We start from the raw sequence: 13673 nt of genomic DNA, 5'->3' as shown, positions 1-13673 counted from the left end.
TCTGTTGTGCACTGTTCATGTACATCGTGTTGTAATCCTAACTTCATCAAACACGTCTATTCACAACAATAGCTCCTTCAGTGACGTGATGAATCACTCAGTAAGATCATTAAAACAAAGTATTAAACAACAAGGCGTAATGCATGCATAAGACACTCCTTTGCCCTTTGCATTGCTACAGATAAACAACAGATCCTCTCTAGTGTAATAAACTGAGAGCATGTAAACCCGAGAGGCAGAGGGGCATTTAATCCGTGACTCGAGCATACTGTCTAGAGGGAGGTCAAAACACACGTCAGGGATATGTATGGTAAATTTCATGTAAATATGATATATGGATATGGATATTTGTGTATATTTCTGAGGAATTTATGAAGAGAATGTCAGCAGAACTTTAACAACTGTTTTGTATATTTCAAGTAGTGGGACTATAAAATGTCATAACTTTGTGAGCAATTAACTATTATATATAAAGCAATAACCCAGCTCAATCAGATTAAGTAATAATCTAATTTTTGAAAATGTTGATAGATAGCTAATGATTAGTAGTTAACTACTACAGTAGTTTGCCAGTTGTCAGCTAATGATTGTTGACAGTACTGTATTTCTTTTAAATACAATTTTACCTAAACTCTTTATTATTATTGTCACTGTTATTGCTGTTATTTCAATGTGCACAGTGTACCATTTAAATGTGTTTGTATTACTAAATCTATTTCAGTGTATGTTAAAATGCAATACATGTTCTGTGATGTGTTCTTAGTTTTACCTAAACATTTTCTCTCCACCATAAAGATGAGCACCACTAAAATGTTTTGCGGCGAGGTGGGGGCCCCACAATCATATCTTGCCTATGGCCCCCAAAAGGCTAGGGCTGGCCCCGACTTTATTGAATCGAGGCCTCTGAATCAGACTGTTTGAAAGGCTTTGTCATGACAGTGGGCCTGAGCACCAACAGCTACTGCTTCACACCGATATACGTTGGCTATCAAAAGGAAGCTGTGCAAAGAAGTGCTTTTCTGTCAGAGCACTCACACCCCCTTGTGGCTGTGTTGGAGAACACTGACTGGGTAGCCCCAGTTCCTACTTCCTAGTACAATAAATACTGTAGTACACTATTATACCATAATATACAACTATACTACAGTATACTTTAGTAGCTTGTGATATACTATAGCACACTTTAATACTATACTATAGTAACATGATATACTATAGTACACTATTGAATACTGTAGTACATTTTAATGTACTATAGTACTACAGTTCTACAACAAATACTATGGTACAGTGTTGTATACTATAGTATACTGTATTACCTTATGATGTATTATAGTTATTACTACAGTAGTACAAATACTATAACACTGTTTTATAACATTACACTTTTATACTACAGTAATCTGTGGTAGCTTGTGATACACTAATAGTGCACGGTTATACTATACTATAGTAAGATTTTATATACTTTAGTACCTTATAAGGTACTAGAGTGTTTACTATAGTACTATAAGAAATACTGTAGCACAGTGTTGTTTACTACAGTACCTTTTGATTACTAAAGTACCTACTACATAACAAATACTATAGTATACGGTTTTATACTGAATTATACTGTAGTACCTTATGTCATACTATATTTACAACAATGCTACAAGAAGTATTGTATACTATATTATAGTGTAGTACCTTGCAATTTACCATAGTACTCATATAGTACTGAAACAGTGTCACATAAAGCCAAAGTTTCTCCAGGAACTTGAGCATTCTAGTTAATACTATTATTATTATTATTATTATTATTATTACACTTTGGATCCATTAAAACTACTCTAAGTACACAGCCTTTCCGTTTCTTGAACTGGTGTGTTTCTAGCAAGCCTGTTTATTTACCTCCTCAACTACATAATTATTATTATTATATAGATTTTATTTATAACGTGATCTTAACCCCCGTGTTACACTCAAGCAAAAGTCAAACCAGACACAGTAAAAACGACAAAACAGGCAAAACAAAGTAATCAAGAAAACCATCAGGATAGCCAATTAAGGGGAGCAAGGAATAAAACAAGGCGAAGAGGAGTTTAAAACTTGCAAGTTACAAAGATGCCTAACTTATTTGAAAAGGTAGCTCTCCTGTGTAGGTGCTTCTCACAGCCTCTGGAAGTGCGTTATGGGATCAAATCAGTGCCATGATATTGAATTCAAAATATAACTACATATCGTATACGACAAAACGAATGGAAAACGTTAGGGTTGCTGAAGAAATAAGGAGCATTTACATCGGTTTTACAAAGATGCAGAAAAATATATACATCGCACATAAACTACAATGTTTCAACATTAGATTATGTATTTGGAAGTGCAAATCTTTGTACATAATGTAAGTCACATTTTAGTTGTTGATCTGTGCTGAAGCACTTGCTAGAATCCTAGCTACACCAGACAGTCGGTACCTGTCCTGCCCGGCTCCTCCGCTACAGCTTGCCATATTGTCGGGCTATATTTATTTGCTCTGTTGTATAATATTCGTGGTTAGACACGCCGATCATAAGCTTTTCCACCAGTCCATTTTTAACGCACGTCACATCAGATCGACTGGAACTGGTTGCACAGACGTGCAGGTGGGAAAGGGAGAATGCACACACTCGTTTATTTCTCTTTTCACGCACGTAAAGATCGGATGCACCATCCAGTGTGCACGTACATGTAAATATTGTGCTACTATGCATACTTGTATTGTCTTTCAATTCAGAAACAAATGATCTCCCTCCATAGTATTGGACTGATGCCATTTCCCAAAAGTGAGTTTGAGGCTCGGGAAATATTGTTTTTAAGCCCTATTCATCACAATTAGTATGAGGTGTTACACACAGTGGCAGGATACTTTTTATATGATCGTTTCAAAAGGTTCACATTTGCCAGGACACATCAAAGCTTGTATTTGTTATTTTATTTTATTTAAAAGAATGACTGGCATTTCTTAAAGCCACGTAGCCAAAAACCCACAGCTCTAACAAAAAATTTTGAAGGTTGAGCAATAAAACGCCTCTTTTGTGGCTGAGTTGATGTGGAAGGACCAACTGGTAGTGTTTCACTGTTAAACATATACTGCCTCCCACTGAAAAAATGTAACAGTACAAGCAGGATACATAGGCACTCAGCAGTTACCTTTCTTTGTCACTGGAATGAGCTGGATCAGGGGTTTTCAAACTGGTCCTGGAGTACCCCCTGCCCTTCTGGTTTTTGTTCCAACTGAGGTCTTAATTGCTTAATTGAACCCTTAATTGACCTAACAAAGCAATATACCATTCAATTAAGTAATTAAGACCTAAGTTGGAACAAAAACCAGCAGGGCAGGGGGTACTCCAGGACCGGTTTGAAAACCCCTGAGCTGGATGATACAACTGCACGATATTGCCTGCAAGCAAGTAATTATCATATACAGCAGCAATCTGAATTGGGTATATAATTCTAAATAATGTCTGGTGTCTTCTAGTGTATGTCATGGACTAAGGTCTATGACTAGTAATCTAAACATTGATTTTAGATCCCCAAATCATGGGTTCCCAACCCTGGTCCTGGAGGACCCCCTACCCTGCTGGTTTTTGTTCCAACTGAGCTCTCAATTACTAAATTGAACCCTTAATTTAACTTTTAATTACCTAAATCAGAGCCTGTTAAATGTTAAACAGTAGGGGATTTAAGTTAAGCATAGAACTGTATAAATAACTTATTAAAGAACAAACTACTTCATTACACAATTTAAAAAGTAAAATCTAACCAGATTGTTACTTCAATTAAGGTTCAATTAAGTAATTGAGAGCTCAGTTGGAGCACAAACCAGCAGGGTAGGGAGTCCTCCAGCACCAGGGTTGGGAATCACTGCTCAAAATCACTCCACACTTCGAGTTTGTGCATCTCAGCAAATGCCCAAGTTTAGACATTTGGCCTGCTTTCAGATCTGAACTGTATATTCCACTACACAAAAATAAACTAAGCAAAAGCGAAATCTTTAGTGAAGTGGGAAGATCTCGCTGTGTTGACAAGTAATCTATCAGCTACAGTTAATCGCTGGGTCTTTGCATCGACAGTCCCTCTATTCTCACAGACAAACTTATTTCGTAAACACAATCACCCTTTAGACATTGTGTGTATTATTGAAATGCGATCTGGTCTGTTTTGAAAAGGATCTTGCCATGAATATATATGCTATACATGTTGTCCAAAACTGCATAATTGCTGTCGATTGCAAATGCAACTATTTGATCATATTGGATTTACAAATCATCACCACTGCTGCCAGAGCAAAAGGTCTGATGTGCAACATTACCCCTTATTGTAAAATTAAACACAATTATCAAAGTCACTTACATCACCCATCCACAGGCTCGCCATTCGATTAAACATCCTGCTGCTGGGTGCAGTTTTCTCTGGAATAATGTTTAATGTTTATGATCATCAACACAGGAGTTTGTAAAACCAGCTTCAATCTTCTGCAGAGGCTTCAGTGTTGTTATGACGAAGGCCTCAAATTTTCCAGTGCGCAGTTTCCAAGTGCATTGCCTGTATTCTGTGTGAGACAATATTGTCAGTTGTGACGATATTTGTTTTTTATATAAACACCAACTTACTTAAATAGCTTCAATTAGTCTATCAGTATCTGAATGGCGTATTAGCGCTTTTAAAATTAGGTATCGTTTTGTTTGAATGTAACAGGCATATTTTAAGGTGCTTTTTTAGTTTACCTGAGAGCAAGGACCCAAATTGTTCACACGTGGGTCTGCTTAGCCAACATGGAGGCGGTGGTGGAGCTGGTCGCTGGCTGTTATGAGCAGATCGTCTTTGGTTACCGAATACAGACGACAGAAAAGGTATGTGTGCTAGGCTTATTTGACGATATACATTAGTGGTTTTCACAGCATAAAGATAACTTTATTATTTTTATCTTGTAAACATTTAGATGGAAGCCCCGTAGATATCCCGTAGTGTCTGAAAATAAATCATTTCACTAATGTAGGGGTTTGAATTATGTGCTGCAATATTCGTAAACCAGTTGTTTGACAATGAAATGAGATTGTTGTGAGCTGACGATAATGTTCAAATAGAGCGAACGAAGAAAATACTTTGCATAGGAAACGTGTTGCTCTAAGAAGTTGAATCAGGCCCCGAGTTGAACGTTTAACTTGTGTCTTTACTGACATATAATGTGTAATTCCACGGTTTATTTAGTAATATCCGCCAAACGACTCATCCGATCATTAATTCAACCAGCAGAGAAATTTTGTAAATCAAACTTGCTGTAATTTTCTTTTTTATTGTGCGCATGTGCAGGAATGGACGTCAGTGCCCGATTTCACGCACCACGCTCACACTGCGTGTTTGTCCGCAGTGGCAGCCAATGAAAGGTTTATTGCGACGGGCAGCAAAGATGAAACCATTCAGCTGTATGATATGAAGAAAAGGACCGAACACGGCACTCTTCTGCATCATGATGGTAACATATTCCTTATTATGGCTGAGGTTGTATCTTTGAAAACTAGAAACTGAAGTCCTTCACATTGGTCTCATTTACTAATGCAGGGGTTTTCACACCCGTCCTGGAGTACCCCCTGACCTGCTGCATGTTTTGTATAACCTAGGTCTTAATTACTTAATTGAATGGTGTATTGGTTTGTTTGGTCAATTAAGGATTCAATTAAGCAATTAAGACCTCGGTTGGAACAAAAACCAGCAGGGCAGGGAGCACTCTAGGACCGGTTTGAAAACCACTGTTCTAATGTATTCCATGTTTAAGAATACAACCTGTTACAACTAGTAACATCCATTGTATGATTGTTAGTTTGTTTCATCCAATAGGTACGATCACTTGTCTGGAGTTTTATGGCAATTCTCACTTATTGAGTGGTGGAGAGGATGGACTCATTTGTATCTGGAAGACGAAGAAGTGGGAGTGCCTGAAATCTATTAAAGCTCACAAGTAAGTTGATTTATGGAAGCGATACCAGTGGAAAAGGTTACATGGACCTTGAGGTAACCATAACAACAAGTATGTACAGAGATTTTGGAGAGGGCATGTAAATTTTAAGGTTGTACTGAGGTTTGGTCAGTGATTTTGCAAATGCAGTTACTGTAGCTATTTACATAAGACATTTTTGTATTTATGAATACATTCTTTTTTTATTCTCCCAGAGGTCAGGTGTCATCCCTTTCTGTTCATCCTTCAGGAAAGCTTGCTCTGTCAGTGGGGACAGACAAAACACTCAGGTATATGTTTTATTTTTCACTCCATTGTTTACATAGTCATGATGCTGTCATGAGTGATTTTTTTTGTAATTTTGCCAAATGTTTTTTTCTCTTCCAGAACATGGAATCTAATAGATGGCAGATCAGCCTTCATCAAAAACATAAAACAAAGTAAGAGCACAGTATTTGGTACAGTTTTACCCAATCCAAAAAATACTGCCTAGTCAAGTTTACTTGCTCAGCAAAAACCGTCATTCTATGAGCACTTGTTGGTAGATGCAGCCTGATAACGCATACCTATACACCTAAATGGATTGGAGTACCACCAACCCTGCTGGTTTTTGTTCCAACTGAGCTCTCACTTAAACCCTTATTTTAACTAATACTGTTCTAAATCAGAGCCTTTTATATTTAACAGATGGAGTTTTAAGTTAATTATAAAATTGTATAAGTATCTTATTAAGGACCCAACTTTTTATCAGTTTCACAATTTAGAGTCCAATGTAATCAAATTACTTAAATTAAGGGTTTAGTTAAGTAATTGACAGCTTGGTTGGGACAGGGTAGGTGGTACTCCAGGACCAGGGTTGAGAACCACTTGGCTAGATCATTTTCAGGTGAAAACGGTCCTATTGTAAGTTACTCAAGAATAGAAGCACTTGTCAATATAGAGTTTATCCTATGCTATGAATTATAACATTTGCCAAATTATCTTAATATATTTGTGATCTGCTGTTAGTGTTTTAATTTCATGCTTCACAATACCCCAGTTGCCACAATAATGCAAACTGAATTTCATGCAAATTCAGCATAAAATATTCAAGGTGTTATTTTTGGCAAGCTTTACAATGCTTTCCTCCATAACTGTTCAGTGTCGTAAACTCTAATCTTTTTTTATTTTTTCAACTCATTTATTATCTTGATCCATTTTTATTTTTTTTAGACGCCCACATCGTTATGTGGTCACCAACTGGAGAGAAGTATGTTGTGGTTATAAATAATAACATGGATATTTACAACCTGGAGACCGCAGCAGTTGCTGGAATAATCTCAAACCCGAAGAGAATCTCTGCAATTCGATTTGTGACTGTAAGTAGTATTGCGTTGTATTGGATATGTTTGAGCTGGAGGAGAGGTCTTATTCCATGTTTCTTCAGATGAACAGCAGAGGGAAGCAGAATGAAGCTCCTGAAAAAAATGACTTTAAACCATGAAGTACTAGAAATAACATCCGTGAATCTCATTTCCTTCATTGATTTCCTTTGTCATCTTTATACAATTATAGAGGTATTAATTAGGGAAGGTAACGTATAAATGATTCATCAATCCATTTTTATTTGGTATAGCTCCTTTGGAAAGTTGTCACGGAGCCCTTCACACAGATTTGAAATGTATCAATTCTCTAGGAAATTATACTACATAGAGTAATGTACACTGAAGAACTTTTTTACTTGCCAATATTTCTTGTCTGTTCTATTAATATTGATTAATACCTAATGGAAGAATAATTTTAGTATACTTGGGAATCAATTTTAAGGGAATATATTTGAATTGGAGGTTTATTTCCAGATATAGGCTTCATTAATTAGTATTATATTTTAAACTGTGTGGTTTGTATTTAACAAGAAACATGTTCCCTCCATCAGAATTCAATTGTAGCTGTTGCAGGGGATGAAGAAACCGTGAGGCTCTATGATATTGACTCAGAGCAGTGTCTTTGTGAGTTTCGAGCCCATGATAACAGGTACATTAACTTCATTTTCTGGAGTTTTTTTTTAATTTTTTTATCTGATCATAATGAATAAATGACCATGGATTTTTATATTTATTGCAACTTTTGTATGCCTTGTCTTCAGAGTAAAAGCACTGTATAGTTTTGAAGTGGAAGATGTCAGTGTCCTTGTATCAGCATCCAATGATGGATTTATCAAAATGTGGAAGCTTAACATTGAACAGGTAAAGTGATAATTTTTCTTCTGTATCCTTTTTTTTATATGTTGCTGAAATATGAAGCTATTACAGTCACAACCATTACTTTTATAATACCCTGTTGTATATATAGTGGTTTCGTTTTAGAGGTCTAATATCTGGCAGCAAAGCAACTTAATTGCATTGTAGAGTGGCCCTGATTTGTGCTGTCCTATACCATTTAGGAAGGTTTGTCATATTGCAAATTTAATATATATATATATTTTATTCCCCAGATGCATGGCTCTCCAGCTCTGCTGTGTGAAGTGAACACGGCAGCAAGGCTCACATGTTTGGCTGTGTGGCAACCAAGATCACAGGAAAACCCTTCAAATCCGGGAATGCAAGCTACTTCCTCCCAAGGTACTGTCCTGTATTTAAATCAGGCATGTTAGGTCTAGTGCCTAAGAGTGAATCTGCAGTTTGTGTTTATTTAATTCATCTATAGTTTTCAGTTTGTTAATCTGTCAGATTTTGTCTATCTAAAATTATCTACATCTTTCTTTGGATAGTTTACTTTTCTTATTTTGTTTCTATTATATAGCACTTTAGAATGTAGATCCAATAAGTCTCTGCTAATTCCTTTACCTGATGATAACAATAATCCCTCATTTCACTGACACTAGAGAAGATGATCCAGATATTTACAGTGGATTTATCCATATCCTTTCATGAATATCAATAACATGATGCAGCCTGCTCTGTGTGTAACATGCTGCTTAGAGAGCGACAGATGCAGAGAACGGAGTGGATAAACCTTAATGTCTACAGAGAAGCACTTTTATTAAACCCTTCCTATTTGTGTCCGTCTTGTCTTCTGTATTTCAGCAGTGGGAGATGCAGATAAGCCCACAAAAACAAAGAAAGTGAAAGTTGATTCTACAGAAGAAGTGATCGTTGAAGAAAGCAACACTTCTGCCACCAAGAGGGCAATGGAGGGAACGAAAAAGAAAACCAAGAAAAAGCAGAAAACTCAATAAAATCGTCCCTCTGTCAATTTGAACTGTTATTCTGTAAATCTTGGTTATAAGCAAATTGTTGTGCTACAAAAATTAGACTTCAGAATAAGAGTTCAATTGTGTTTTTTCTGTGCCAAATTTATTTTATGTTGTACATTCTAGAACAAAGTGTACTCAGTATACCATGACTTCATGTATATCAACAATAAATTAGTTCTGGAAAGTTATTTTTTTACTTATTCCCACAACTTTAATTATCAAGAATTTAGTGAAAAATACACTTGCTGTTGGACAAGAACAATATGTAGTTACTAATTCCACAAAAGCAATGATATCGTTTTTAAAACTGAAATATGCGACTCTAGATGAGATCTAACAGATGCATTGTCTTTGTGCTATGATTTGAACACTACTTCTGGGGAAATGTGCCTTATTTTGTTGATGTGGAACAGTTCTTAACGTTTTTCAAACTTAAAGGTTACACTTTTCACCATTTGGAAGCTGTTGTGATGTTTAACTGACGGTAAAATAAAAATATGAAAAGGTTCGCTATTCCAAAGAAGTACGCTTCAATCGCAGATCTAGAATGCTCTCGTCAGCAGCCACACGCTGACAACTCCAATTCCCAGGTGCCTGTTCGGCCACTGGTTGTACCATAGATATCGAAACACATGATGAAAATGCCTAGAGTGTTCCAATGTGGAAACCGGCGGCCATATTGCCTAGGGACGGAAGTACTGGCAAAATGCAAAAGAAGCAGAGACACAAAAGCAGTGTGTATTGTGGTTTAAACTTTTATATCAGAACTGTAAATATGTGATTTTTTTTATATACAAACATTTGTTGTAAAAACAAAAAAAACGTTGGTTTAATTTAAATCACAAGAGAGCGATTCAAATACTTGCACTCGTTATTCAATAACTAGGTCTATGCCTGTTTTTAATAATGCTCGCTCAATAATAACAACAGTTAATTACGCACCTGTTAGAAGCAAAATCCTTACATTTGTCTCTGACATCAAGTATTCCTCCATCAAATACCATAATGTGTTTCCCTAATGATTTATTTATATATGTATACATTTCTGTAAGTATCTCTTAATTGCAAGACTGCAAAGCCCCCCCCCCCCCCCCCATTGCCATTATTCGTAATCTCTGAATCTCTGCAGAACTAAGTAACACTCGTTGGACAACCGGAAAAATCCGGAGTTGCTGTAAACGGAGAGTGTTTTGGGCGGTGGGATAAACTTATCTGTGTTGCTGCATGTCTCAGCATTTTTTCTCGTCCGTTTTCGTGACTCCATTTATCTCCTCTCAACACACAAGTTAAACCCCTAACGTTATCCGTCGTCGACAGAGATACGGGCAGACTCCGCGTCCTGTTCAGTCGTTCACTTGTCCTGTCTCAGTGCTTTGCGGCAGTGCGAGCAGCGGACTTCGCCAAGGTAAGTAGAGCCGGCTGGTCCCGAGTGTGTGCGGTGTGCGGTGTATCCCGGGAAAGCGTCAATAAACACGTCCATATATTAGTTTTTGACCACTATTGGGAATGCATGAGTATTGTGTGTTATACTACTATTGCAGGTTCAGGTTGTTGCATTGAAAACCTACCACATGTTTCACTTCAGTCCTGAAATATGTTGCTAATATGTTTGTGTCCTGTTTTAAATCCACTTTGTAGCAGATCTCAATTCAAACGACTGTCTCTACTGTACACACGCACTTTGGAATAAACAGCTGAAGTTTTTATTTTACTGTGAAGGGGAAACTAGTCGTACAGACGACGCAATCAGGATATTTTGAATGGCGTAGTTCAGTATCGATACCGATGCCATACGAGAGAGACTGCATCATGTGTGTTTTATTATCCAGGTCATCAAGATGTCCGTCGACTGGGTCGGATTTGGATATGCAGCTCTTGTTGCATCCGGAGGAATCATAGGTTATGTTAAAGCAGGTAATACATGCACTATACAGTTGTTTCTTATCGTAGGCAGCTTGTGAAACCAGATATAGTGAGGAGATCAGCATAGTTGGTTTTTTCCAGTTTTGTTATCCACCAATACAAGGAGACATGTATGTTTGTGAAGATCTCGCTCTGTCGAGGAATGGTAGATTTCAGCTATAAGTTGATGTGAAATTCACACAATATAAAACAAAATTAGTATTGTATTAAGGTTAGGGGCATATAATAATAGCCAATTCTGTTAACAGATATTGTATACATTTCAAATTGAAAACTTTCACACACTTTCCAAGGTTTACACTAAAAATTATAATAAGCACTACAAAGATACTTTGGCACCAGTGGTACAGTATCATCAGCATTACCTTAGCTGTCTACTGGAGACATTTGTTTCAAGTGGCAGGTGTAGGGGTTTGGTGGCTAGCATTTGACACATTGTCCTTCACTTGGCTTCTCTCCACAGGGAGCGTGCCCTCCTTAGCTGCTGGCCTGGTCTTCGGGGGCCTGGCAGGGCTGGGGGCGTATCAGATATCACAGAACCCAAAGAACGTGTGGGTTTCTCTGGGTAAGCAAGCCGAGCATTGTTGTGTTGTTGTGTGAGGATAAGTGCCACATACACAGCAATTAGTGAGATCAAGTATTAAGTTCACAGAAACGTCAAAAGAAATAGTTACTCGATGGATGAAAGCTCACAGCAGTCCCAGTGCATTGCTTCATACATATTATCTATAGAGAAAAATGCTGAATTATATTTCTAAGGGACACAAAGTTACAAATTCAAAGCCTTAGACAGGGTTTTAAAACATTGTAAACCAATATTCATAGCAAAAATACCTTTTAAGGTATTTCACTGCTTGTAGTCGGTTTATAGACTACTTATAATGTGTACTACACCATTCCAAATGCCTTCCATTGTTCTTGTTTTTTTGGTTGTTTTAGTTGTTTTGTATATTAGTAGCATCAGTTTGATTATTGTGCTTTTGGTTAATAGCGGCATCAGGAACCTTGGCTGGTGTCATGGGGATGCGATTTTTCAATTCTGGAAAGTTTATGCCTGCTGGCCTCATTGCAGGGGCGAGGTAAGGCTTTTAAAGATAATATTGTTTTTTTATTCTATTTGTAAAGAGTGGAAAAAGCTGTACATAGATACATGTATTTGAATAGAACTGACAGAATTGACAACCCTTCTACAGTTGTGTGACACAATGCCCACACTATATGCAGCTGTGCTTTTCAGCAGTAATATATTAGAAAATGTTTGCATGCCACTGACGAGAAGAGATGCGGGAGAGTCACTGATCTGAATATCGCAGCACCACTTCTGGCTGTATTAAATCGACATTGTTATGCGAAACAAGATCTGTGAGAAGCTTGTTTGGCACCGCAGATGTTTTTAGATTTGTTACCACAAAGGTTTAGGAGCTCGAGATCCATTTGAAATCATGCCGCTAGTGCTTCTGCAGTTTTGATCTGATTGGGCCCTTAGTGGTATTTCAGCATCACTGTCTGTGTGTCCCTGTACTTTCACTCCCAGCCTGTGTGTATGCATTTCATATAAATATAAATATATGTGTAGTAAATATTTTTGTTTTTCCCCTTCTAGTTTACTGATGGTTGGGAGGATTGGTGTGAAGATGTTACAGAAACCGCATGACCCATAATAAAAGTCAGTTACAGAAATCTATTTCTGAAAGACTCTTCTATGCAAAACCAGGTTATTTTCTTCCTTGATTATATATTTACTGCTGTTAGTTGATTTTCTTTTTTGCCAATAAAATAACTCATTGAAATCGATTACTGGAGTTAAATTGGGTAATCACAATGTGAACATAATTTTGTTTTCTTTATATTGGAGAAAGGTTTTCTGGTGCTTTCCTGAAGGTTTCTTTCATATTGCACACTGATAACTGACCGTTTTGGTCGACTCTTCACTTCAGTGACGGAAAATTACCTGAAATGGCAAGAGAGAAGAGATTCTGGTTGGCATAGTTATAGACAAGTATTTGTTGTGGGCATTATCACATTGGTTTCTCATTTCAGAAACTGGATTATATCTCTGTTTTACTATTGATATTAAGGTTGGTATTAAAGCTCTCTAGATGTGTGTGGTTTATAAGTCAGACAGTTAACTATGTGCAATTATAGGAGGACATTCATAACTTATTTGTTTACTACCATGTTGACAAATTAAAACCGTTTCATACCTCCTCCACACCATATTTTAAGTGTTTGCATGGGACCTTGGCAAATGGTCCATGCGATTTGAAGATCTGGTTATGCTTTTCTTCACAGATGTTTCATTTTCTCACTGTCAAAGGGTGTAAAAGATACAAAATATTTGACTGGCCCAAACGCTGAATGATTTTTTTGGAGCGAGATGAATAAACCTAAGATTAAGCATTTCTCTTTTTTTTTAATCAAAGATGGAAATACTGAAATTCAAGTGTAGGTTTGTCAATGTATGAGTAAGTATAACGTTTTATATTTCAGAGCATGAACCTAAAGAACAAGGCTAATGATGGTGACGTGATGCTTTTT

General features: G+C 37.0%; 3 protein-coding genes across 4 annotated transcripts in view; 2 read left to right on the top strand and 1 right to left on the bottom strand.

Annotated features, from left to right (window-relative positions):
* The window catches only part of trnau1apb (tRNA selenocysteine 1 associated protein 1b), an 18184-nt gene extending 13560 nt beyond the window's left edge, over positions 1–4624 (bottom strand). For both annotated transcript variants that reach the window (XM_066723266.1, XM_066723265.1), the window contains exon 1: positions 4375–4624. Coding sequence is in view for 1 of the 2 variants with exons in the window: in XM_066723265.1 (XP_066579362.1) it covers positions 4375–4410 (36 nt within the window). In the remaining variant the exon portion in view is untranslated. The remainder of the gene's footprint in view (positions 1–4374) is intronic.
* Positions 4625–4709: 85 nt separating this feature from the next.
* pak1ip1 (PAK1 interacting protein 1) lies at positions 4710–9400 on the top strand. Its single transcript, XM_066723264.1, has 10 exons — positions 4710–4874; positions 5335–5497; positions 5860–5980; positions 6193–6267; positions 6365–6417; positions 7190–7335; positions 7893–7990; positions 8103–8202; positions 8451–8577; positions 9043–9400. The coding sequence occupies exons 1-10, from the start codon at positions 4797–4799 to the stop codon at positions 9192–9194; spliced, it is 1113 nt and encodes a 370-aa protein (XP_066579361.1). The 5' UTR covers positions 4710–4796; the 3' UTR covers positions 9195–9400.
* Positions 9401–10390: 990 nt separating this feature from the next.
* Positions 10391–12929, top strand: tmem14ca (transmembrane protein 14Ca). Its single transcript, XM_066723263.1, has 5 exons — positions 10391–10617; positions 11042–11126; positions 11599–11700; positions 12127–12214; positions 12739–12929. The coding sequence occupies exons 2-5, from the start codon at positions 11051–11053 to the stop codon at positions 12794–12796; spliced, it is 324 nt and encodes a 107-aa protein (XP_066579360.1). The 5' UTR covers positions 10391–10617; positions 11042–11050; the 3' UTR covers positions 12797–12929.
* The last annotated feature ends 744 nt before the right edge of the window (positions 12930–13673 follow it).

Source organism: Amia ocellicauda, chromosome 2, assembly GCF_036373705.1.
Source record: "Amia ocellicauda isolate fAmiCal2 chromosome 2, fAmiCal2.hap1, whole genome shotgun sequence".
In the NCBI taxonomy this organism is placed as follows: Eukaryota; Metazoa; Chordata; class Actinopteri; order Amiiformes; family Amiidae; genus Amia; species Amia ocellicauda.
This window is presented reverse-complemented; position numbering and strand designations above follow the sequence as displayed.

Excerpts from the sequence above, each read along its gene's own strand:
- pak1ip1 (XM_066723264.1), top strand. The coding sequence starts at position 4,797 with ATGGAGGCGGTGGTGGAGCTGGTCGCTGGCTGTTATGAGCAGATCGTC. Across the intron at positions 6,418-7,189 it reads CATCAAAAACATAAAACAAA|ACGCCCACATCGTTATGTGG; the intron begins GTAAGAGCACAG and ends TATTTTTTTTAG. Across the intron at positions 8,578-9,042 it reads GCAAGCTACTTCCTCCCAAG|CAGTGGGAGATGCAGATAAG; the intron begins GTACTGTCCTGT and ends TCTGTATTTCAG.
- tmem14ca (XM_066723263.1), top strand. The coding sequence starts at position 11,051 with ATGTCCGTCGACTGGGTCGGATTTGGATATGCAGCTCTTGTTGCATCC. Across the intron at positions 11,701-12,126 it reads GAACGTGTGGGTTTCTCTGG|CGGCATCAGGAACCTTGGCT; the intron begins GTAAGCAAGCCG and ends TTTGGTTAATAG. Across the intron at positions 12,215-12,738 it reads GGCCTCATTGCAGGGGCGAG|TTTACTGATGGTTGGGAGGA; the intron begins GTAAGGCTTTTA and ends TTCCCCTTCTAG.